Source organism: Oryctolagus cuniculus, chromosome X (assembly GCF_964237555.1).
Source record: "Oryctolagus cuniculus chromosome X, mOryCun1.1, whole genome shotgun sequence".
Taxonomy (NCBI): domain Eukaryota; kingdom Metazoa; phylum Chordata; class Mammalia; order Lagomorpha; family Leporidae; genus Oryctolagus; species Oryctolagus cuniculus.
Genome location: NC_091453.1, coordinates 1,661,560 through 1,687,059, shown reverse-complemented (window position 1 = coordinate 1,687,059; position 25,500 = coordinate 1,661,560). Strand labels below are relative to the sequence as shown.

The 25,500-nt window shown below is 44.5% G+C and overlaps 2 protein-coding genes across 5 annotated transcripts in view; one reads left to right on the top strand and one right to left on the bottom strand.

Annotated features, from left to right (window-relative positions):
- ACE2 (angiotensin converting enzyme 2) overlaps positions 1-4,111 on the top strand; it is a 46,790-nt gene extending 42,679 nt beyond the window's left edge. Inside the window, exons 18-20 of one of the 2 annotated variants that reach the window (XM_002719845.5) lie at positions 849-1,043; positions 3,140-3,269; positions 3,368-3,502. In XM_002719845.5, the coding sequence (XP_002719891.2) occupies positions 849-1,043; positions 3,140-3,248 (304 nt within the window). In that variant the 3' untranslated portion in view covers positions 3,249-3,269; positions 3,368-3,502. Of the gene's footprint in view, positions 1-848; positions 1,044-3,139 lie in introns of both variants that reach the window. The other variant, XM_051826945.2, reaches the window with a different exon arrangement.
- A 4,710-nt stretch (positions 4,112-8,821) lies between these two features.
- BMX (BMX non-receptor tyrosine kinase) overlaps positions 8,822-25,500 on the bottom strand; it is a 53,306-nt gene continuing 36,627 nt past the window's right edge. For all 3 annotated transcript variants that reach the window (XM_008272377.4, XM_008272378.4, XM_017350007.3), the window contains 6 exons: positions 25,305-25,476; positions 21,672-21,888; positions 20,726-20,790; positions 16,159-16,277; positions 13,417-13,574; positions 8,822-9,267 (listed from right to left, as the gene is read on the bottom strand). In XM_008272377.4, coding sequence (XP_008270599.2) covers positions 9,193-9,267; positions 13,417-13,574; positions 16,159-16,277; positions 20,726-20,790; positions 21,672-21,888; positions 25,305-25,476 — 806 coding nt within the window. In that variant the 3' untranslated portion in view covers positions 8,822-9,192. The remainder of the gene's footprint in view (positions 9,268-13,416; positions 13,575-16,158; positions 16,278-20,725; positions 20,791-21,671; positions 21,889-25,304; positions 25,477-25,500) is intronic.

Here is a 25,500-nt window from a genome sequence, read left to right as displayed (position 1 = left end):
TTTCCAGTGCTGCCTCTAAATACCAGACACTTTTATTTGGAAAATTCTACCACATTTGTAGAAGAGGGGAATCCAATTACCTTTGTTCTTTATTTGATATAAAGCCTTTGGAGATAGACTCTTTACAGATGACATAGTCTTGCCAATAACGAGGGTACTACAAAAGGTTGATGGAAAAATGGAATGAAAAGATGAGTTTATTTTGGTGCATCTTCATGAACTTTTTGAAGATCCCTTATATGCAACTAACTGCCTTTAAAACACAGTGGCCACAAATGAAAACATATCAACCAATTGCACATTTCCATTCAAGCTGTTGACAAATCTAATCTAAGTTGTAAGGTATGAAAGGTGTGCAATTGTCAAAAGCTTATATCTTTCATTGGACCTGATTATCTACTTTCTATTATATATAATTACCATTTAAAAGTACATTCTTTTTTTAAAAAAAAAAAAACTTTATTTGAGAGGCATAAAAAGAGATAGATAGAGAGGGTGAGGTCCCATATACTGGTGTACTCTTCAAATGGCCACAATGGCTCAGGAGCCCAAGCTGGGAGTCTGGAATTCATTTCAGGTCTCCCACCTGGGTGGCAAGAACCCTTGAGCCATCACCACTGCCTCCCAGAGACTGCACTAACAGGAAGCTGCAGTCAGGAGCCAGAGCTGGGAATCAAACCTAGGTACTCTGACATGGGATGTGGGCATCTTAAGTATGAGGCTAAATGCCAGTGTCTACATGTGCATTCTTGTGATAAGCCTCAAATCCTTTTGGGAACAATGATATATAGAATAAATATACATGATTTTATTTTGCCTGTCTTTCTATGTTTTGCTTTTGCAAACAGCATGTCCCGGAGTCGTATCAATGATATTTTCCGTCTGGATGATAACAGCCTGGAGTTTGTGGGGATTCAGCCAACACTTGAACCCCCTTATGAGTCACCTGTCCCCATATGGCTGGTTGTTTTTGGAGTTGTGATGGGAATGATAGTGATTGGCATTGTTGTCCTGATCTTCACTGGAATCAAGGACCGAAGGAAGTAGGTGATCTTTCCTAAATTTATCCATCCAAAAGAAAGACAGGTTTAGGGAATACTACTGGGAAAGTGTACCATAAGGGGTAGGTTGTATAGGCCAGTTAGTTGGGCCATTTTGCGCCTAAATATCCTGATGCATCCCCTAGATGTTTACCATATGTTATTAACACTTCACCTTGCAGCCAGTGTGGCTCCCCTGCTGCAAACCCAGCAGGGTGGGTGGGCTCAGGGGACTGTCTTTGCTGCAGGACCCTCCCTAGTCTGGAAGTGACCCTGTAGCCTGGACCAGTGGTAGATCTGCACTGTATGATCGTTTAAGAATGAGCTCTGATATCTGCTTCAAACTGCCACTCTAACTACCCGCATTCCTCCTCACGTGGCTCAAACTCCACGTTATCTCCTTAGTTCAAGGTCATTACCCTGTAATTTGTTCTGGAGTTGAAGATCAAAGTTCATTGAGGAATTAAATCACTAGAGATCTGATTTATAATGTTGCTTTGCTACTGCATGCTTTTTTTTCCTGACCTTGAGAAATAGTTGACTTTTGTAGGGCTTATGAAATGAAGGTTAATAATAATACTGTATAGCACCTAACACTTCAGGCTGTCTAAACATATCATTGATTGCATCTTTACATGTATGAGTCTATTTTGGTCAAACTTTAGAGATTTTTAGTTCTCCAAAATAGCTTCACTTAAAAAAAATCTGACATTGAATAGGTGTTACATTCACACGGTTCAAATGAAAAATCCAAATGGATGCACAGAGTCTCCATGTCATCCTTTGCCTCCAATTTTTCTTCCCAAAGCCAACCAAAATTATCAGTTTCTTGAACACCTATAAATATATGTCCCTTTCTAGTATACAAGTGTTAGCAGAATATACACAAAGTTCTGCATATTTTTATTTCTCATTTAATATGTTCTAGTGATCTAGCCATATTGCATAAAGAGCTTCCCTGTTTTTTCCTGGCAACCTGCCTCTCATTATATGGATGAATCATATTTTCTTTTTTTTTAATTAATTAATTTATTTATTTATTTTAATTTTTTGACAGGCAGAGTGGATAGTGAGAGAGAGAGACAGAGAGAAAGGTCTTCCTTTTGCCGTTGGTTCACCCTCCAATGGCTGCCGCAGCTGGCGCGCTACAGCTGGCGCACCGCGCTGATCCGATGACAGGAGCCAGGTGCTTCTCCTGGTCTCCCATGGGGTGCAGGGCCCAAGCACTTGGGCCATCCTCCACTGCCTTCCTGGGCCACAGCAGAGAGCTGGCCTGGAAGAGGAGCAAGCGGGACAGAATCTGGCGCCCCGACCGGGACTAGAACCCGGTGTGCCGGCGCCGCAAGGCGGAGGATTAGCCTAGTGAGCCGCGGCGCCGGCCATGAATCATATTTTCAACCAGCCCTCTACTGATGGACTTTTTTTTTTAAAGATTTTATTTATTGATTTGAGAGGCAGAATTACCGAGAGAGAGAGGGAAAGACAGAGAGAAAGGTCTTCCATGTGTTGGTTCACTCTCCAGATGGCTGCAACGGCTGGAGCTGAGCCAAGCCGATCTGAAGCCAGGAGCTAGGAGCTTCTTCTGAGTCTCCCACATGGGTGCAGGGGCCCAAGCACTTGGACCATCTTCTACTGCTTTCCCAGGCCATAGCAGAGAGCTGGATCGGAAGAGGAGCAGCCAGGACATGAACTGGCACCCATATGGGATTCCGGTGCCACAGGCAGAGGCTTAGCCCACTATGCTACAGCTCCAGCCCTACTGATGGACTTTCATGTTGTTTCCAAATGTTTGTGTTTATAAAAAAGTTGCAGTGGCTTAACATAGGTAATTTTCAGTGTATACCAATATAACTATAAGATACTAGGAAATCTGGGTCGGCATATGTGTGCACTTCTAATTTTGACAACTATTGCTGAATTTCCCTCAATAGAGGATGTGCCCACTTATATCATCAATTTATACCATTTCCTGCCCCCTCCCCCCCAACCTGACCTCTTAACACGGGCTGCCATCAAACTTTTTGATCTTTATCTGTTTGGTTAGTGACAAGTGTCCTGCTTACATCACCATACTAAAGTGGCTTTGTTTTATTTAACAGGCAAAAGCAAGCCAAAAGGGAAGAAAATCCTTATGGCTTTGTGGACATGAGTAAAGGAGAAAATAATTCGGGATTCCAAAACAGTGATGATATCCAGACTTCATTTTAGAGAAATCTTTTTCCTTTTGAGGTGAAGTTCTTGTATGTAAATGTTAATTGCATCGTTCAGAAAATATAAGATTATAAAAGTGTTATTAAATATCAAAACTATGGCTCTGTTCCGGACAGGTTGCCTTGAGCGAATATGATGGAAGAGTGGGCAGCCTCACCGACATTTCTCTCCATATTTATTTCTGCCTCAGGATTTGACTTCTCTTCTGTTTCCTAATAGAGATGTTTATGTTAGAGATAACAGACAAAAAGTTTCTTGGGCTTCACAGGCTATTACGGGAAAATGGAAGTGAAAATTTCTGTTGCATTACTGTAGTTGAAAACAAAAAAGATGTATCATGGGAACAAGCGCTGGGCCTTGGATGGAATCGGCGGGGGGGCATTTGTGAGGACAGGGCCCATGAACTGGTGGGCTTGGAGGAACTGAGCGTGGCACACACAGTCCACTTGAATCCAAGCGTGAAGGCTGATGGGCTTTCTTCACAGTGACTTAATTCAAGTACTCTAGGGATTCGTGTGCACACAGTGATGTCTAGAATGGACTAAGTCTTCTTCAGAGGGACAGGCTGAAACAAGAGCGAGCAAGAACCCAAAGAATAGGGGGAGCACCTTAGCTTTTTGTTTTCAAGCTGTTAGATCAACATCTCCCCACGACACACACCCAGCACTGGGGCGAGGCCTCCCTGAGTGCCCAGAGACCTGCTTCTGTTATTCTCTAACTGTGGAGGGAGTGGGAATTCTAACTGAATATTCAGCCTCCGAAGTGTGTATCCAACTTCTTACATCTTTTGTAGTCATTTGCTGTTGTCTGAATGTTGAGCACAAAGCAGGCATCCAATAAAGACTTCCTAGATTTACACACTCCGGTCACACGTGTCCTTATGTGCTGAGGCCTGTGGGTGTTCTGTCCGCTTTTCACCATGGACAAAGTTGTCTCTCTGGGATCCTCGGCTTCCCAAAATTCTTAGGAATTTTTTTTTATTAACATAATTTATAAATCAGCCTCAAAACAGTTATGTTCCATTGTGGACACCATCAGGTTAGGAACCAAACTTGATTTGGCTTGTATATTTCTCAGAGTTCCTAGCTCAGAACTTTTTTTAAAGACTTGTTTATTTATTTGAAAGGGAGACTTACAGAGAGGCAGAAGCAGAAAGATTGGGGGGGGGGTGCTTCCACTGCTTTCCCAGGTGACAGCAGAGAGCTGATCAGAAGTGGAGCATCCATCTGGGATGACAGCACTGCGCAGCGGCCTCACCCGCTTCGCCACAGTGCTGGCCCCCCAGCTCAGTTCTGGTCACAGCATCTACTGCATACCTGGAGTTTAATTAGAACTAGATTAAGTAGATTAGCATATCCAAACTCTATAGGGCAATGCGCGACAGCATTTCTTCCTTGGCAAAGCACCCACATACCCATTTCATTGATACCCTTTTTCTCTTATCTTTTGTTATCTCCCATCCTCTCCTATACATTATGAAAATCTGCCAAGCTACTGATATCTAAATGTCCCTTGTAATTGCCACATTCTCTTTATGAAGTTCCTAACCCTAGTGTTGATTTTTTTTTTGACAGGCAGAGTTAGACAGTGAGAGACAGAGAGAAAGGTCTTCCCTCTGTTGGTTTACACCCCTCCCCCACAAATGGCCGCCACAGCCAGTGCTGCGCTGATCCGAAGCCAGGACCCAGGTGCTTCTCCTGGTCTCCCATGGGGTGCAGGGCCCAAGCACTTGGGCCATCCTCCACTGCACTCCCAGGCCACAGCAGAGAGCTGGCCTGGAAGAGGGGCAACCGGGACAGAATCCGGCGCCCTGACCGGGACTAGAACCCGGTGTGCTGGCGCCGCTAGGTGGAGGATTAGCCTAGTGAGCCGCGGCGCTGACCCCTAGTGTTGATTTAACACAGCCCAAGAATCATCTCTGCAGGAACCAGTTTCATTAGCTAATACCTTCAAAAGAGCCTCTCCAGCCAAGCCAAAGAAGCCTCAGGTACCTGACACAAAATCTAGCTGTAACACAGACGTTTGAAAACCTTCTCATTTCTGTAACTTCATTCCGGAGTTTTCCCCATCACAGCGATCACTTTTCCCAGCAGGTGAAGTCTGTGGGCCTTCTGTGCAGCAGAGTCCTCTGAAAGAATGGAGCCTTTACCAAGAGTCCTGTACCTGGGCCTAGGCTGAGTAGCAGCAAATGGCGGCCCGTGCGCCTAATCCTGCTCACCATCTGTTTTTATAAGCCTATGAGCTAAGAATGCTTTTCTCATTTTTAAATGGTTGAAAAAAATTAGAATAGGGGCCAGCACTATGGCATAGTGGGTTAAGCTGCTGCCTGCAGTGTTGGCATCTCATATGGGTGCTGGTTCAGGTCCCAGCTGCTCCACTTCCCATCCAGCTCCCTGCTAATGTACCTGAGAAAGCAGTGAAAGATGGCCCAGGTGCTTGGCCCCTGCACCCACGTAGGAGACCTGGAAGAAGCTCCTGGCTCCTGGCTTTGGCCCTGACCTAACCTTGGTCAGGTGTTGTGGCCACTTGGGGGAGTGAACCAGCGAATGGAAGATTTCTGTGTTTCCCTCTTTCTCTAACTCCACCTTTCAAATAAATTAATTAATCTTAAAAGAAAGTAGAATAATATTTCATGGCATGTGAAAATCATGTGAAATTCAAATTTCAGTGTCTACAAATAAAGTTTTATTGAAACCAGCCACACCCATTAATTTTCATGCTAAGACATGCTTTCATGCTGCAAAGCAGGGTTGAGTAGTTGGCACAGAGATGGTACAGCCTACACAGCCCTTTTACAGACAAACTCTGCTGAGCCCTGGGCTGTAAGGAAGCAAGGATTAAATGAAATTACAAATATGAAAGGACTAAATTGGAGCACAGAGACCCAGAAGTGTTTTTTTTTTTTTTTGCTTTTTTGTGAAATCTGAAGTCATTCACTCAATGTTTCCTTTCTGGGAATTTAACTATTTCTTATGGAGTGTGGGAGGTGTTTTTTTTTTTTTTTAAGATTTATTTATTCAATAGTCAGAGTTACGCAGGAGAGGAGAGGCAGAGAGAAAGAGAGAGAGGTCTTCCATCCGCTGGTTCACTTCCCAATTGGCTGCAACAGCTGGAGCTGTGACGATCAGAAGCCAGGAGCCAGGAGCTTCTTCCGAGTCTCCCACATGGGTGCAGGGGCCCAAGGACTCGGGTCATCTTCTACTGCTTTCCCAGGCACGGTAGAGAGCTGGATTGGAAGAGGAGCAGCTGGGTCTCTAACCAGCACCCATATGGAATGTATTAACCGGCTGCACCACAGCACCGGCCCCAGGTGGGGGATTTTGATAGAAGTAATCAGTTCAGAAATGGCAGGTGTTTCTCAATTATTCTCCCATGTTTACGATCCATCCCACCCTGCCCACTTAAAGATGGGGTCTTAAACCAGTTTCCTCTGCTCATAAACACACTTCCACATTAGAATCAAACCTGAGAAACTCAACTTTCTTAATCCATTTTGTTGGAATCTTTATATTCATTAACACAAGTAGATAGGATGTGAATTTTTCCAACATTCTTGACTTGGTGTTTGGCTTTTGGCAGATCAGAAGAGCTCAGCAAGAGTGGGAGGCACGAGCTGCATTTCACTGGGTCGGTCAAATGCTCTATCTGAACTTGCTCTCTGACTTGCCTTTGGGAAAAGTTCTTACCATATAATCTGCCTTACTCTTCTCTCCCAAGAGAGGATCGGCAGACTCTTGGGTTAAAATAACAACCATAAATGCTGAATATCACCATCAAACACAAACAGCATTTTAAAATAATCATCCATAGTTTAAACAGTGTGAATATTGGTCCGTGCCTCCACTAGTACCACTGAATTTGTTTTCTGATAAACTTCTAGTGGTGCCTTACATTTTGGTTTGGCTTGAGTTTTGGCCTCTTTTCCTAGTAAACGATTCTGTATTGTTTGAATTTTTGCAACAAGTCTGTATTACTGTTGTCATAAAAAGGGTTATCTTTAAAAGATAAAATACACAAAAACAGGAGAAAGGAAAAGAGGGAGCACAGAAAACCCCAGTGTGGGGGAGAGCATTCCCTGGGGGTTAACTAACAGCCTGGTGCAGGCTCCTGCGGGCTGACATCAGAAGCAGGGAAGGCTGGCACTCCCACTTGACTGTGGGCCCATTAGAAGGCGGGCTGGTGCCACTTGATCGTCTGTTCCTTTGTGTGGGGAAGAACCTGGCACACAGTGAATATCAAACAAACATACAAATCAGTGAATAAATACCCTAGTGACTATTTTAAAAATTACCTTTCATTATAAACTGAGATTTCTATGCCTGTATAGAAAACAGAATATTAGCAAGTGTCGATTCTCTGCTGAATAAAGGCATCATTAATTAAACATCAAGAAACAAACAAGATGGCATATTTGAACCAGTTGGTGGGTGAGGGAGTGAGTGGGATGACAAAGGACATTAATGCCTCTGAAAGGAGATTATTAACTTTCACCTGAAAAACAGCCGCAGAGTACAGCTGGGGTGTGTTTGCATTGTAGTAGTGCTCTTCACATACTCTCCCTCTCTCCCCTTTCTTGGCATTAGACAAAAAACAATGCAATATTCCAAAACAGATGCGAACTGTGTTCAGCAGGCTGTGAATTGGGACATTCCCAGGAATAGTTTTAAAGCTAAAAATATCTTTTCATAATAGCTATGAGACATTAAAATAGTATTTCTGTATCTGTGTTGAGAGAGCACTGAGGGGCAGACTTGCGGCACGGCAAGGCAGGGATCCCGTATTGAAGCGTGCCTTTGAGACCCTGCTACTCTGTTTCCAATCCAGCTCCCTGCTATTGAACCTAGGAAATCAGTGGAAGAGGGTCCAAGCACTTGGGTCCCTGCCACCCATGTGGGAGACCAGGATAGAGTTCCTGGATCCTGTCTGTGGCCTGGCCCAAACCTGGCTGTCATGGTCACTTGAGGAGGGAACCAATGGATGGAACATTTCTGTGTATCATTCTGCCTTTAAAATAAATATTTTTTTTTAAAAAGGTAGAACACCGAAATAGAAACTTCAGTTATCAGACTAGCCTAAAGTCCCAGAGTTCCAAACTCAAGGATCGAAAATGATTAGAAAGCAATAATATAATAAATTCTAGATATAAAACAATAGTTACACTAAACTGAGCTTGGTAACAGTTAAGGTTAAGGCTAAGGAGAAAGCTATCAAATTGCACCTTTATGTTTTCTCTATGTGAAGCATTTAATATATTATTTAATACTATTTAGCTTTTATATTTATGTACATGGTTACACAAAGAGCCATTGTTTTAATATAAATATCAGTTGAGAATTGTGCCATCTGGATTGAATTATGGACCACCTAACGGTGTCCCATCACATAAGGAAGTGCCGTGGGGTAGCTCACGCTGACTGAATCACAGTATCAGGGAGCTTATTAAAACACAAGATGTGCTCTATCAGAACTCCGGGGTAGTTCCTGGGAACCCATGTTTTCATAAGCTCTCCACTTGATTTTCACACATGCTCAAGTTTGCGAGCATTAAAATCTAAAGGCAAATGTCCACATTTCTGCACTTGATAGTATATTTAATGATCATGATAGCGATAATATAAAGAATGGTAATACAAGTAAATTGTCAATCCTGTTCCATCTTTACACATGATACACACTTTCATGTTGCAATGTGAAAATGTGCTGCTGTAGGCTGGAAGTGTTGTATTAAGCACAACATAAACAAAACTTACTAATCTGACCTAAATTTCAAAGAAATCTTTTGTTTCCTACATTGTTTATTCAAAGATAATATAACAAACAACACACAAAACACTATTAAGAACTAGCTAAATTATATTTTGTCTTGCTCTTCCTCCATAATAAGAATGAAAATGTTGGCCAATATTTATATTCATTCTCGTGTTCACTCTGAATTTCTTCTTCAAGGCTTGTCTTTTTCCAGAAGTGGTTCAATGGAAGATAGGAGATGTTGAAATGTGGGACGCTTTTCTGGAAGCTAAATAAAAGGAATATGCAAATGTTTTAGATGATGGAAGTTATGATAAAAATTAAAAAATAGGGGCAGGGATTGTGGTGCAATGGGTTAAGCCACTGCTTGGGATACCTGTATCCCCTATTGGAATGCCTGGTTCAAGTCCTGGCTACTCCACCTTCCTTATCCAGCTTCTTGCTAATACACCTATAAAGGCAGTGGATGGTGGCCCAAATACTTGGGTTCCTGATACCCATGTGGGAGACCCAGATGGAATGCCTGGTTCCTGGCTGCAACCTGGGTTAGCCCTGGCTGTTATGGGCATTTGGGGAGTAAAGCAGTGGTTGGAAAATTTCTCTCTCTCTCCCCCTCTCCTTTTCTCTCTCCCTCTCTCTCTGTCACTCTGCTTTTCAAATAAGATTAGTATTTTTAAAAAAAGAAAAGGAGAACGAAATAAAAATAAAAAATGCATATTCAGTCCTGAACCTGGCAACTTTTAAAACGTGGAAACATCACTGACATTTCTACTAAGGTCAGGAACATGGCAATGATGCCCACTGTACCCACCACTTGTAACATTGCATTGAAGGGATCAGCCAAAGCAATCAGAAAGTGAAAGCAACTAGAGCCCCAAGAATTGGAAAAGAAAAAGTAAATGTGTCTTTATTTGCATACAATATGGTTGTATACCCAGGACAACCCAATAGTATCAAGGTTTGATCCAGCTCAAACCATAAAGGAATACACTAAGAGAGCAAGATGTAAAATTAACAACTGAATCAGTAACCTTCATCAGGTACCTTTTCCTTTTGACAGTAGATACTTACAGTAACCAATTAGAAGATACCATGGAAGAGAAAACCCATTTATTTTTTATTTTATTTTATTTTTGACAGGCAGAGTGGACAGTGAGAGAGAGAGAGAAGAGAGAGAAAGGTCTTCCTTTGCCGTTGGTTCACCCTCCAATGGCCGCCGCGGCTGGCGCGCTGCAGCCGGTGCACTGCGCTGATCCGAAGGCAGGAACCAGGTGCTTCTGGTCTCCCATGGGGTGCAGGGCCCAAGCACTTGGGCCATCCTCCACTGCACTCCCAGGCCACAGCAGAGAGCTGGCCTGGAAGAGGGGCAACCGGGACAGAATCCGGCGCCCTGACCGGGACTAGAACCCGGTGTGCTGGCGCCGCAAGGTGGAAGATTAGCCTAGTGAGCCGCGGCGCCGGCTGAGAAAACCCCATTTATAATAGCAACAACACCAAAAAATACTTAAAAAATTAAGCCCACCAAATAAGGAAAATTTTCAAACACTGCTGAAAAGTGTACATGTAAACTTAAACATTCCTTGTTCTAGAAATAGGACACATCAGTGTCATAAAGATGTCAAATTTCCCAAGATAAAAACTAGACACAGTCTTCTCAAAAATATTTCAAGCTAAACAAATTGATTCTGTAGTACATAGATTTTTAAAATGTGCAAAAATGGTTAGGAAACTATACAGAAAGACGAGCAATGGGGCGGGGGGTGCTACCCTACCTAATGTTAAAAACATATCATAGGGCCGGCGCCGTGGCTCACTTGGTTAATCCTCTGCCTGCGGCGCCGCCATCCCATATGGGCACCGGGTTCTAGTCCCGGCTGCTCCTCTTCCAGTCCAGCTCTCTGCTGTGGCCCGGGAAGGCAGTGGAGGATGGCCCAAGTGCCTGGGCCCTGCACCCCATGGGAGACCAGGAGAAGCACCTGGCTCCTGGCTTCAGACTGGCACAGTGTCGGCCGTAGCGGCCATTTGGGGAGTGAACCAACGAAAGGAAGACCTTTCTCTCTGTCTCTCTCTCTGTCTATAACTCTACTTGTCAAATAAAAAAAAGTATCATAAATCTTCTACATACTTAAAATAAGGTGGAACTTGCACATGAATACAGAGATCAAAGAGCAGAAAGACCCCGAATAAACACAAATACCTATGAAAATTTAGTATAACATTAAGATAGCATTTCACTACCATTAGGTGGTATCTCATCCCTGGGGATAAGATGATCTTTTAATAAATAGTGATTCCCACAACTGGACTCTCATTTAAAAGACTATCTTTGGAGCCATATCTTTGGAGCCATATATCAAAACATACGCCCTAACAATATAGCAGCTCTTCCCTAGTGTGAATTTAGGTTCCAAGACAAGAGATAAAGAACTATGTAAGTTGTTGGCCAGCGCTGCGGTTCAGTAGGCTAATCCTCCGCCTTGCGGCGCTGGCACACTGGGTTCTAGTCCTGGTCAGGGTGCCGGATTCTGTCCCGGTTGCCCCTCTTCCAGGCCAGCTCTCTGCTGTGGCCAGGGAGTACAGTGGAGGATGGCCCAAGTGCTTGGGCCCTGCACCCCATGGGAGACCAGGGAAGCACCTGGCTCCTGCCTTCGGATCAGCGCAGTGCTCTGGCCGCCAGCCGCGGTGGCCATTGGAGGGTGAACCAACGGCAAAGGAAGACCTTTCTCTCTGTCTCTCTCTCTCACTATCCACTCTGCCTGTCAAAAATAAATAAATAAAATAAAAAAAGAACTATGTAAGTTGTGTGCATCAATCATTTCTAGCATCAAGCCTAGAGCCTGCTGTACAGGTGGTTTGTAATTATGTATACAATAATAACAAATGCACAGCCTATACTGTGAGGCACTGTTCTAAGGACTTTATAATATTAATTCATTCAATCCACACAATAATCCTCTGAGGAAAGTATTTTTTTCTACAGTGAAGCACACAAATATAAGCAGGCTTGTGCAAAGTCATGCAGTTGGTAAGTGAGCAAAATGGGAATCAAACCAGATAGTCTGGTTCCAGAATCCACATACTTAACTACTATATTTAGTAGTCAGTAAACCATATGTGGGGGTCTTCAAAAAATTCATAGAAAATGCATATTATGAAAAAACTATGTGGGGTTTCAAATTTTCTTAAAAGATTTATTTATTTATTTGAAGAAGTTGGGGGGGGGAGAGATCTTCCACCTGCTGGTTCACCCCCCGGATGGCCACAATGGCCAGGGCTGAGCCAGGCTGGAGCCAGGAGCCAGGAGCTCCATCTGGGTCTCCCAGGTGGGCGCAGGGACCCAATCACTTTGGTTTCTTCTGCTTTCCTGGGTGCATTAGCAGGGAGCTGGATTGGAAGTGGAGCAGCCAGGACCTGAACCATATGGGAGGCTGGCACTGCAGGCGGTGGCTTTGCCCGCTACACCACCATGCCAGCCCCTCAAAAATTTGTTTGCACCCAAATAAACTCATCTTTTAATTCCATCTTCCAAGAAGCTTTTGAAGAACTCTCATGATCGTTCTGAGTTATTCTTGGATTAATGTTCTTCAAAGTCCCCCTTTATCACATCACTGCTCTAAAGTCTTCAATGGCTCCTCATTATGTATAAAAAAGAACTTGCACTCTTCCTCGTCATTAAGTTTGCTGCATCTGGACCAGACCTGCTCTTTCAGATTCATTGGCAGCCCTTGGCGACACTGCTGCAGTGAGCACGCCGTGCGCCCGCCTCTGCGCTGTGCCGTGCGGGTCGCCAGCACCCCTTTCCCTCTGGCAGCATCTCCACTCACACGTTTTGCAAATGCTTCCTGATTTGGCCCAGAATCTCAACGCCTTCGGGAAGGTGCTCTGCCTCTCCTCTGACCTCTGCTGGCACGCATCTATCTTTCTGATGTGGGCGGATAATGGTAAACCGCTTGGTGTTTTCAGTCCCACTGTGGGAGGCAGGGGAGTGAGCATGGGAGCACGTTCATTAGTGTCCGTCTGTCGCACTTGCTACCTGAGAGGCCCCGGGGTGTTGTGGTTAAGAACAGGGCCCCTGGTGCAGGTCAGCCCACCATGAGCAGCTGTGGGCAAGTCACTGAACCTCTCCGGGCCTCTGTGCCCCCTTCTGTTGGTCTTAGTGATAACAGTGTGTGTCTCCTGGCGAATGAAGCGGTAGATGTTCATGAAGTTCTTAGAACAGGGCTGGACGTCGGTTGTGCAGTCGGCCGAGGACACGTGCATTGCCTCAGTTGATGCGCGTTTGAGGGCAGCGGCCAGGGCCGTTTGCACCAGCCCTGTGCCAGGCACCTTCCCTCCAAGCAGCTCTGTTCTGCTGGTGATGCGGGAACTATGCGTGATGCACTTGGGACCCCTTCCAGCTCACCCAGGGGGTGCTTACCTCATGCCAGCAGCTGTACATGATCTGGTAGATGCTGTCCGATGCCAGCTGGGGCCGGTAGAGTCTGTGGCCCTGGGAGACCTTCACAACAACCTGGGAGTTGTCGTACAAGTCATAGGGCTGCTTCCCCAGGCTGAACACCTCCCACATCAGGATCCCTGCATCGCATTCACACACACACACACACACACACACACACACACACACACACACAGTGAGAGAGAGAAAGGAGAATAAATCAGAAGGTGCAGGATTTGTGGAATGAACTTCACACCCCAGGCCAGGGGGGGCTGTGGACCAGAACAAGGGATTGCTGGGAAATGAGTGCCAGTGAGAAGGGAAGGGGATGGGGCGGGGCCTGCACCATCACTTCTGGAGCCTAGGGTGTCTTCCTCACTTTCCTGAGACCTAGACTCTGTGCTTACGGGTAACCGGGTGAATGCAAGGGCAGCCAGAGGCAGCTTCTTTGATCCGAGATTCTACTGGGGGCAGAGGGGCAGGGCTCCCATTCAGCCTCTCAGTGACAACGGCCTGAGTAGGGAGGCCAAGCCTCAGCGCTTGCCAGTGACAGCTGGAAGTCCTCCCTCTTCTTTCTGCCTGCCTGGGCTGTGTGTGCAGCCACCGCCTTGCACATCGGATTTCCTGTGCGTGGCAGCCGGGGGTAAGACCACGCTCGACACCCTTCCTTGGGTGATTGCTGCAGTGCCGCCTCATCTTTCAGCGGCCAGCTCTCTTCCGGGAATCGGATAAAGTCCCCTGGCTGTCCGCTGGGCAAAGTGCACACACTACGTTTTCACGTCCTGGTTCAGATGTCCACAGCTCCCCAAAGCTCACGCAGGCCATGGTGGACTCCAGGGTCAGAAGCTGAGTTCCAGTCATGGTGGTCATTGGGGCCAGCCAGCAGCAGTGGCCTTGGAGGCTGCGTGCTATCACCGACAGGCTGGTAAGCTTCTGAACCCCTTTCAGCACCAGCCTCCCTGTCTACAAAGAGATGTTTGCACTTAATGGACGTGCCACCAGGGCTAAGAGGGATGAAACGCGTAGAGCACAAGGGCGTTCTGAGTGCCCTTGGATGGGAGCCATCGTGCTGCTGCGGTCAAGGCCAGGGAATTGCGACCATCAGCCAGGTCCAAAAACTTGGAAAACCAGAAATATGCAAAAAGGAGGAAAATTATTCTAAGATCGTAACTGAGGTACTAACCTCAAACTTTTTGTTGACTTCAAGGTTACAGATTTTATGTAAAATATTTGTAATAAAGCAATCTTACACATTGTTGTTGCTGTTTTTTTAAAACACACTCACACATTTTAAAAAAACCATCGAGAAGAGTGCCACTGCCTCGCAACGCTCTCTTTGCAAGGCTGCGCTCGCACTTCTGGGATGACGTCACTGATCGTGACCTCTGTGCGGCTCCACTTGGGGAACTGCTCTCAGAGGCGAGACTCATTTTGAATCTCCTCATTGAGCACAAACTGCTCCAGAATCGATTTAGTGTTTGTAAACAGCCAGAAAGTATGCGGGGCCAAGTTCTGTGGAATAAGCTGAATTATTAAGCTGGGTAATGCTATTTTGTCATCAAAACCAAGCGATAACTATTAAATAAGGGTATTTATAAGGCATAGCAACTGATGGACATTGGAACTAATTTTGACACAAGGTATAAAAATTAATCAACACAAATTATATTCCTTGTGAATTTCTCTTTATCTGGGTACATTTGTTTTTGTACATTAAACAATGCCACTTTTATGAAGGGAACAATTTTTAAAAAAAATTGTTTCACATAGAAAAATAACTGGCTAACTCAATTTTCCTTTTTCCAGACAGTCTTGCAGGTGTCAAGCAGTAAATCAAATTACACTTATGTAATAAGACAGGCATGAAATAGGCCTCAGTCATATTTAATATATTTTATAACTTTATAATAACTTGGGTTATTTATCCTGGGCCCACCTGACACTTACCACGTAGAAAAATGTAAGAAGATCTATGGAGTCACAATTTAAGAATGGGTTCCCTTTTCTGATTACCTTTACTAAATGTCAATACAGATCTTTTAATAAAATAGGAGTCTGGAAACTTTCTGTAAAGGGCCACCAAGGGAGCATTTTAAACTTTGTGGGTCGTACTGTATCTGTGGCAACTACTACATCAGGTACAGATGATACGTGAGTGAACGAGCATGGCTGTGTTATTTACAGAAACAGACCATCTGACTTGGTCCTGGGCTGTGGCTTATCTACCCCAGACTGAAGTGTGGATTTTAACACAGAGAGGAGACCATTTGAGGCCAGGTATGAACCAAAGAAACTCCCAAGTCATATCCGGCGTTTACACTAGGGCTGCCCAAAGAATGGGGTCCTTCGGAAGGGAATGGCTCTCAGTTACTTTCACTCAGAACATCAGTGACTTGATTTGCAGCCCTTAAGTATTTTGGATCTTTGGCAAGCTCAGATTTAGTTTAGGAAACAGTTTGAAATCTTCATAAGAAAAGTTTTTATGCCTTTGAGTTTTATGAGAAAGCACTCATGGGATGTAAATTCTACCAGGTGTGAGAAGACATCCTACCAACCCACCCAAGAAAGAAAATCATGTTCTTCACCCTCTTGCTTATCTTAAGCCATGTGTATCATTTTGCAAATGCTCAAGGCCTTTAAAAATGGATGTTGCTGCTCTGTGGTTTCCTGTTGTGGAAGCAAGCTTACGACATAGGGCCGGGTCCTGTGTGGCCACATCCTTACCGAATGCCCACACATCTGACTTGCTGCTGTATTTGAAGTAGTGAAACACCTCCGGGGCTGACCACTTGACCGGAAACTTTGTTCCTACTGAACTGACATACTGGTCATCAAGGACATACCTGTGGAGGAAAACATCAACACAGCCCTTCAGCGTCACGGTGGCGCAAGGCAGGAAGCCCTCTGTCGCCCATCATTGCCTCTACGGCACTGGCGGCTGCAGGATGTCCAGCCATGCGGAGTCTCCGCTGAGTGTCTTGGGTTTCTGGATGTTTTTTGCTTTCTTTCAATGTGTGAACTTAGCTCCAGGATGCTTATGATTTGCAAGCATTTAAAAATGATATCTAACTTTGAAAATAGCAAAATCTGAGTGTGAAGAATTTGGTAAATTTAGAAAAACCTGAAAATGTTAAGACTAAGTCACTCAGAATCCCACCCCAAAGATAACCTGTAATTCTATCAAAGTACATTTTGTCTGTACTTTCCAATTTGAGCAAAATTGGGTTTCAGTTACATTGAGATTTGCTTTGATTTTCCATTTAATGGCAAATCACAAGCATTTTTCCCTGTGGTTACATTTGCTGCTGCAGCATCATGTTTACTGGCTGAACATGTAAGTTGCTTCTAATCCTCTGCTGTTCTATAGGGACAATGATGAAAAATATCCGATGGAAATATCCAATCAGAAAAACATGTGTTTATGGATGTTCACTAAACCCTTCTTTGGAATAATGATAAAATGTTTTGAAACAACTTCAACATCCCTTTGTGGAGGAGTAATTAAATATATTATGATACATAAATACAATAGAATAGTTGGCAGCATTTTAAAAAAATGATATAGCTCTATATTTACTGAAATAAAAAGATGCTCATAGCATATGGCTATGTGCAAAAGCGAGTATGTGATTGTATTTAATCTTTTTTAAATTGGAGAGACAGACACACAGAGAGAAACAGAGATACAGAGAGAACTCCAATCTGCTGGCTCACTCCCTAATGCCCTCAATGGCTAGGGCTTGGCTGAGGCCAGAATCAGGAGCTGGGAAAGCAATCCAGGTGGCAGGAATCCAACTACCTGAGCCATCACCTGCTGTCACCCAGGGTCTGCATTAGCATGAAGCTGGAATCAGGACTTGAACCCAGGAACTCTGATATGGGACACAGGCATCTTAATCACTAGGTTAAATGTCTGATCTGGGGCCAGTGCTGTGGTGCAGTGGGTTAAAGCCCCAGCCTGCAGCACCGGCATCCCATATGGGTGCAGGTTCGAGTCCCGGCTGCTCCACTTCTGATCCAGTTCCCTGCTAATTTGCATGGGAAAGCAGTGGAGGATGGCCCCAAGTCCTTGGGCCCCTGCACCCACGTGGAAGACCTGGAAGAAACTCCTGGCTCCTGGCTTCAGACAGGCTCAGCTCCGGCTGTTGCAGCCGTTCGGGGAGTGAAGGAGTGAACCAGCAGATAAAAGACCTCTCTCTCGCTCTGTCTCTACTTCTCTGTAACTCTTTCAAGTAAGATAAATCTTTAAAAAAATTGCCTGATCCCTGATTCCATTTGTGTGGGAACAGATAGCAAAAGTGCGTATTTGCAAATGTGATTGACTAGGTGTGCTTAAGAATAAGGTCTGAGGGAAGGCCCCCAAATATGCTAGTGCTGATTGCTCCTAGTAATGAAGATGGGGCAAAGAGTGGGGCCAGATTTTCCTTTTGACTTTATACACTGCTGCTACATTTCTCACAATAAGTACATATAATTGATATTATTAATGGGGGTGAGCTCTATTTGTCCACCAAAAGCCAAAACTACGAATGAAAACATAAGGACTTTTAACTAGAGAAAATAGGAAAATAAAAATTATGGAAATTAATATTTGGATAAAGTCAACAGGAAAGTTTTATATCCTAAAATGTGCTGGAGATTTCTACTGTAATTTAAACTATCAGGGGGAAAATGTGGATGAGATCATTCTTCCAAATATTAGCAGTGGTAACACTAAGCCACATTTCCATAGGATTACATACAGCACTCTGCGTGCTTTCTCTCCAAACCCCCTCAGCTCCCCAGACACCACCACAGACACCGAAAGTACTACCCTGGCACCTCTGGGTGAGTTTTCTCATAGCTTAAATCTTCTTTCAACTGATCGGGATTTAATTAAGCCACAGGCATCTAAATGATGTGGCCCCAGAGCCTCATGGCCAACAGGGTCTGGTGGGTCGCCTCCAGGATTCCCTCATCAGAGCGAGACCCTTTGCCTCCCTTTTCCAAAGCCACAGAGAACCTGGTAGCATGTCGTCTGGGTGCTGGAACAACAGCCAGAATTTCTCTTTGGAAGAAAAGTTGGGGATCAGCTCCCCTGTCCTGGGAGCTGCTCTCTGCTCTAAGGAGCTGTGAACAGATCATGTCTGCTGCCCTTGGGAGAGCCATACGCTTGGGGTATCAGTGTGGGAGACTCATACACAGGCTGATGGAGTGATGGCAGGTGCACACAGCTAAAGGGACACCTTGCCAAAACTGAAGAGTCCCAGAGGAATTACTATGGTTCCCATGGTTTGTACTACACTGAATTTTGGATAGGACATTAAAAAAACAGAAAACCAGATCTTCCTATGGCATTTTGGATCCATGTTTATTAAATACACAGCTGGCCTCTACCAACTCGGCAGATTTCTTTTAAGTGGCATTATTCCTCCTGAGAACTGTGGGAGTTTCTGTTGAGTCAATATAACTTCTTGGCTCTATTTGGTGTCAAGGTCAGGACTACATGCGAGCACTTTTGAGGGCAGGGACTAGCACACTCATCTCAGTGTCTCCACAGAACTTAGGCACTCAGCAGGCACTCAGCGAGTGCTTGTTGACTAGAAAGGCCAATGAGTTTTTCTTCACTTCCTGTGTACACCCAGGAGAATTTTCTCTGAGACTTAAATAGTACGACTTTGAGAACCAAGGAAAGGGAAGGCTCTTTTCAATTGTAACTGAAATGTATCCAAATTGTGAGTCCCAGTGTACACTTTTATGCCTTGTTGGATAATGCAGAAAATTCAGTGATTTTTTTAAAGTAAACATTTATTTATTTAATTAAAGATTTATTTATTTATTTGAAAGTCAGAGTTATAGAGAGAGGGGAGAGGCAGAGAGAGAGGTCTTTTATCTGCTGGTTCACTCCCCAATTGGCCGCAACAGCCAGAGCTGCGGCTGATCAGGAGCCAGGAGCTTCCTTTGGGTCTCCCACACGGGTGCAGGGGCCCAAGGACTTGGACCATCTTCTACTGCCTTCCCAGGCCATAGCAGAGAGCTGGATTGGAAGAGGAGAAGCCGGGACTCGAACCAGTGCCGATACAGGATGTTGGCACTGCAGGCAGCGGCTTTACCCACTATGCCACAGCGCAGGCCCCCATGATTTGATAACAAAAACTTTCCTTGTGTTAATGCTTGGACCATTTTTAAGAGCCTCCCCATACAGGGCCAGCACTGTGACATAGTAGATTAAGCCTCTGCCTGTGGCACTGGCATCCCATATGGGCACTGGTTTGTGTCCCAGCTGCTCCTCTTCCAGTCCAGCTCTCTGCTATGGCCTGGGAAAGCAGTGGAAGACGGCCCCTGCACCCACATGGGAGATCCAGAACAAGCTCCTGGTTCCTGGCTTCAGACTGGCCCAGCACCTGCTGTTGTGGCCATTTGAGGAGTGAACCAGCACATTGAAGACCTTTCTCTCTGTCTCTCCCTCTCTCTGTCTGTAACTCTACCTGTCAAATAAATAAAATCTTTTTTAAAAGTCCCCAAAGAGCTGAAGGAGCCTTGATTGTGTTAAAAATGCATCATAAATATTTGCCCACGGCCGGCGCCGCGGCTCACTAGGCTAATCCTCCGCCTTGCGGCGCCAGCACACCAGGTTCTAGTCCCGGTCGGGGTGCCGGATTCTGTCCCGGTTGCCCCTCTTCCAGGCCAGCTCTCTGCTGTGGCCCGGGAGTGCAGTGGAGGATGGCCCAAGTCCTTGGGCCCTGCACCCCATGGGAGACCAGGAGAAGCACCTGGCTCCTGCCATCAGATCAGCGCAGTGCGCCGGCCGCAGCGCGCCGGCCGCGGCGGCCATTGGAGGGTGAACCAACGGCAAAGGAAGACCTTTCTCTCTGTCTCTCTCACTGTCCACTCTGCCTGTCAAAAAAAAAAAAAAAAAAAAAAAAAAAAAAAAGGCTAAATCACAGGCATCCCAGCCCCTTCCCTCAAAAAAAAAAAAAAAAAAAAAAATTTGCCCACAGGATGTGGTTGTAATATATGGTATTCAAATATTTAGGATCTTTATGGAATTCACTCAAGTTCATAAAATGCTGCAATGTTAAAGAACTAAAGAAAGTGAGCTCAGGGATTTCCGAAAAACAATCCCATTGTACAGGTGAAGTGTTTCACAGATAGCCAGAGGCAGTGGGGGGGAGGGGGAGGGCAAGCACGCAAATTCATAAGCCACCAGCTCAGAGCCCCTTCTATATCGACCCAAGGCCTTTAATTATGATGGCGTTCAAATGCTAATGGAAAGTGCACCTGCATGGGTGGTCCCACTGGAGTCGCTTACCTAGTCATTCCAAAGTCGGACACTTTCACGGAGAGATCACTGTCCACCAAGCAGTTCCGAGCAGCCTTCGGAGGAGAAACAAATCAGCGAGTCGGAAAAGTGAGCAAGAATCTCCAGACGTCAGTCAGAAGTTTCCTCCTTTTAAGCCAAATTCCCAGCAAAATCTCATTGTCTATCACAACGCCAAATTCTCTGAAGTTGTCGCTTTTTCCTTTGTAATTTTCAGTTTCTCAAAACATAAATGTGCTTCTAGAAGTATCTGTCACCCAAGCATTCCTCCTTGCCAAGCAGTAGGAGTGATGCTTTAAACGGGAGCGTCTAGGGTCTCCCTTTCTACCACTAGATAAAGTGTATTGGCAGACATTTTGAAGGCATAAATGCTGCACTAGGGACCTAGTGACACTAGGGACCCAGGCAAGGCATCTGGCCTAGTGCGCATGGTGTGCTGCTGCCCAGCACAAGAAAGCTCTGAAGACAAACCCCAGTGAGCACCAAGCGCAACACTTCCCATCCACACCAACCCAAACACACACACGCATGCACACACACACACACAATTTCACTTCTATTTTCTTGTATTTTTAGTTATTATGTCAAATTACTGCTTTACCATTAAGTCATTCCAGAATTTAAAAGGCTACGTTGGATTTGATGGTTCCAACAAACACTAAATTGGCCATTTTCCTTCCCACCTCTTTTCCTCCATATCAAACTCAGCTATGTAGATCTTGATGGCTTATTTTACTCTTACCATTCTTCCCACACTTCAAATCGTTTATTTTTAAATGTGATTATTCTGAAAGTCTCATGTGCTTACACAAGTGGCAAATGAGTAAAGTAAAAGTGAAGGCACCCTCCTTGCCCTCCCTCCCGATGGCCCATCCCTCAGGGTGGGAACTGAGGGCTACTTTCTTTTCTTCTTTGAGCTTCCAATGGCTCTGCTTACCAGGTCTCGGTGGATGAACTGGTGGCTCTCCAAGAAGGCCATGCCTTCACAGACATTGTAGCACATTTCCAAGAGCTGGGAGGGTTCAAGTCCTTTTCCATGACTCTTCAGGTAATTAAGCAAGCAGCCATTGGTTATGTATTCAGTCACTATGTATATGGGATATTTCTTTGAACACACTCCATAGAATTTAACCAGCTTGGGATGACTGAGTTTCCTGGAAAGAACAGATTTTCAAAGTTCAGTACTGAATTTCCACACTCCATTTTCCAGATGTCCTGAGAAATGAATCACTTTCAGATTTTTGACATGATTTCCTCCCTTCTACTTGAATAGAGAAGGTCAGGAAAAAGTTCAGGACCTCATCTCGGGATCACAATACCCTTGGAGGCAAAAAAAAAAAAAAAAAAGCCTCTGTATCAGCAGTTTCTTGATGCTTTGTTCAACTTTCCTGTAGGGAATCAGGGCAGTGATGACCTGTTGTCTCAGAAACCCTGTTTAGTCTTGCAGCATCTTGAATTTGGAGAAAGCTGCATCCAAAAAAAGTCACTTCCATTTTAAAGTATCTAACTCTCATGTCTAAATATTTAATTCTAAAAAATCCCATAATAGAAAGGGTGTGGGTAAAATGAAAATGATCGTTAGGTTCAGGATTAGATGGGAGGTGGAGTGAACTAGGTCCAGCACAGCAAAGACAAATACTGCCTGATCTCACTCACACAGGAAATGTAAAAATGTTGATCTCATAGAAGTTGGGTAGAATGGTGGTTATTAGAGGCTGCAGGGGGTAGGAGGAAATAGGTAATAAAGAGAGGTTGATGAATGGGTGCTAAGTTGCAGCCAGATGGGAAGGATAGTCCTGGAATCTAGTGCACCACAGGGTGATGGTAGCCTTAGGCATTTTATTTCAGAGCACTGATTTAAGTGTCAGCTGCTCGACTTCTGAAACAGCTCCCTGCTAATACACCTGGGAAGGCATCAGAAGATGGCCCAAGTCCTTGGGCCCCTGCCAGCCGTGTGGGAGACCCAGAAAGTGTTTCAGACTCCTGACCTTGGCCTGGCCTGGCCCTGGCCATCACAGTCACTTGGCCAGTGAGTCAGCAGATAAAAGATCTCTTTCTGTCCCTGTCTCTCTTCATGAATAAATAAAATAAATCTTTATAAAATGTATATTTCAAAATAGCTATTTTGTATATAAAATGTATATTTCATTAGCCTCCCCAATGAGATCATCACACAATGTATATATGTATCAAAACATCACAGTACTTCCCAGATATATACCATTCAAAAAGATCATTTTACATTATTGTCACATTATTTTTTCAGTGAGAAATGTAGTAGCTACCACATGGCATAGCACTTCTGGTGGATCACGACAGGATGAATGTTCAGTTTTTATAACTTCATCAACTTGTCACATGATTTATCTACATCAATTTACAGGATAATTCTTTAATGTTCAGATGTGTAAGTTAAACCTAAATTTAGCATGTTAACAACTTTTAAATTTTTAACAAGTGAAGATTTATTAAATATCTGCTTATTTTCTTCTATCTACATTTAAAATAAGGACACAGCTTACAATGTTACTCAGGTAGTGAGCTCAGTTACACATCTTTGAGCAATTTTAGAGCCTTAAATGGCTCTCAGAACTGTTCCCTTCAAAGGGAAGGCTTGCGGTAGGCCAAAGGTCCATCACCCAATAAAAGCTGTTCTTTGAGCAAATGTAGTCCCTGCCCAGGGGTTCGTGGGTAGGAACACAAAGTCAACAGTGATAGTCCCTACATGATAGGCCTCAGTTTGATCAGTGCATTGGGATTTAACATTTTCCTGTTGCGACACAGTTTGGTATTTTTCTTTATGTGTAGGTGATAATGATGTTTTATGATTATTTGCAACTACTGTAATGGAAAAAATGATTAAAGTTTCAACAGGACTCAGGGGTTGCACCATGTGCCCAATTTCCAGATTCTGCCATTTTATTCGCTCCTACAAAAGGAGACTAGCAAGGGCTCCCTCCCTGGTTTTATGACAATTCATTTGTCAAAGGCAGAACTAGCTATGTAATTTCTAGGTACTAGTGCAAAATGAAAATGCAGGAATTCTTGTCTAAGAATTATGAAGCATTTCAGGATGGCAACATTGAAGTACTAAAGTACACAGCTCTTCCACGTGCTGGGGGCCCTTGCAACTGTGTAGGTCACGTGCCCAGGAAGCTGGCCTTGGCCAAAGGCTTACATCCACATAGAACTTCTGCTTCCAAACAGTCTTGCACTTGTGGTGAAATGCTTGCTCTAGATTGTCCTGGTCCCTTTAGTCTTCACAAGACAATGACTAAGGAAACGGACACTGGAATGTGCCTGGCTTTGCTGCTCAGCTTTGCCACTTTTATTAGCTTGTTGACTTTGTGCAAGTTTTTTCTTATTGGCTGCACTTTAGTTTATTATATAAACAAAGCAATAGTACATCTCTCATAGGCTTTTTTGGATAATTCAATGAGTTAATATTTATCAAGTGTTTGGAGAAATGCCTGTAAACACTATATAATATTTAAATAATAATTCTTAAAGTATTCTCAATCTGTAACAGGTTAGGACTTGTGCTTTCAACTGTCTTTGACCAAAGCCCTGCTATCACAATGCTTTTTATACCAGGCTGATTGGTTCCCCGAAAAGTAGAGTGACTAACTGTCCTGGTTTGCCTGAGACTGAGGAATATCCAAGGATGCAGGACTTGCGATTGGTAGACCCAGGAAAGTCTCAGGCAAACCTGGTTGCTTGGTTACCCTACAAAGTCTAATTCACCATGCTGCGCTCGGAGCTGAGATCTGTTAGGTAGGGTATCTTCATTTATCAAGCGAGGAGAGAAGTAGAGTGAGAAGGGAGTTTTAACTGGGCTGTACTGAAGGTGCAAGGAGGAAAAGGATATCGCCAGCAGCGTATTAGTTTCAAGCACTGCCTCAGCCTTGTGTGACAGCCCCACTGTGACCCGCATTCCACCATGCACCTCCCAAAGGACGAGGAGACCACAGAGCCAAGGAGACATTCCTGCCTAGAGCCTTACTGTCCCACTCTTAGTTACCCTGGGGTACTAGGACTCTGGGCCCCCTTGTCCACATAGTCTTGTGGCCTCCTCCAGCACCTATGTAGACCCCTCCTGGGCCAGTCCCCCAAATGGTGATCTGTGCTATCCTTAGCCAAGATCATTGGTTAGTGGATAGTTGTTTGTTGGAGACACTGAGGGAGCTTGGGTGTGCTGAATGCTGTGCCTGCAACCTAAGTACGAGACCTCGCTGGGTGCAGAAGGGAACTGGGGAAAGGATGGAAGGAGAGCGGGAGATGTGGGACTTTGGGGGAACCATAGACCAGAAGTTAGTTTCTCTATAGAGTTTCTCTATAGAGGGAATTCTAAATTTGAACATGACCTTTAGGTTGTTGTGAAGTTATACTTGTTAAAGTGGGAGCACTGAACTGGTTTTATTTAAGTTTGTTAGCTCAGCTTCTAACTTGTGCATATTTATATAAATATTATGGATTCTTGCTCTAGGTCTTGCAAATGTTAGAGACAGGCTTGTTAGTGCACATGTCCTCGCTGGCGAGGGACAACTGCCATTCTACTGGGAAAACCTACATCATTGTCTGGGCCTCCTGGAAGAATTCGTCTTCTGACATGGAGCCCTCTTTGATCATCTTCACAGCAACATCGTACTGCCCCTTCCACTTGCCCAGCTGGACCACTCCAAACTGGCCACTTCCTAGCTCCTTCAACAGGGTAATCTCTTCTCTTTTTAGTTCCCAGATTCCTAAGAAGGCAAGACAGACACTCT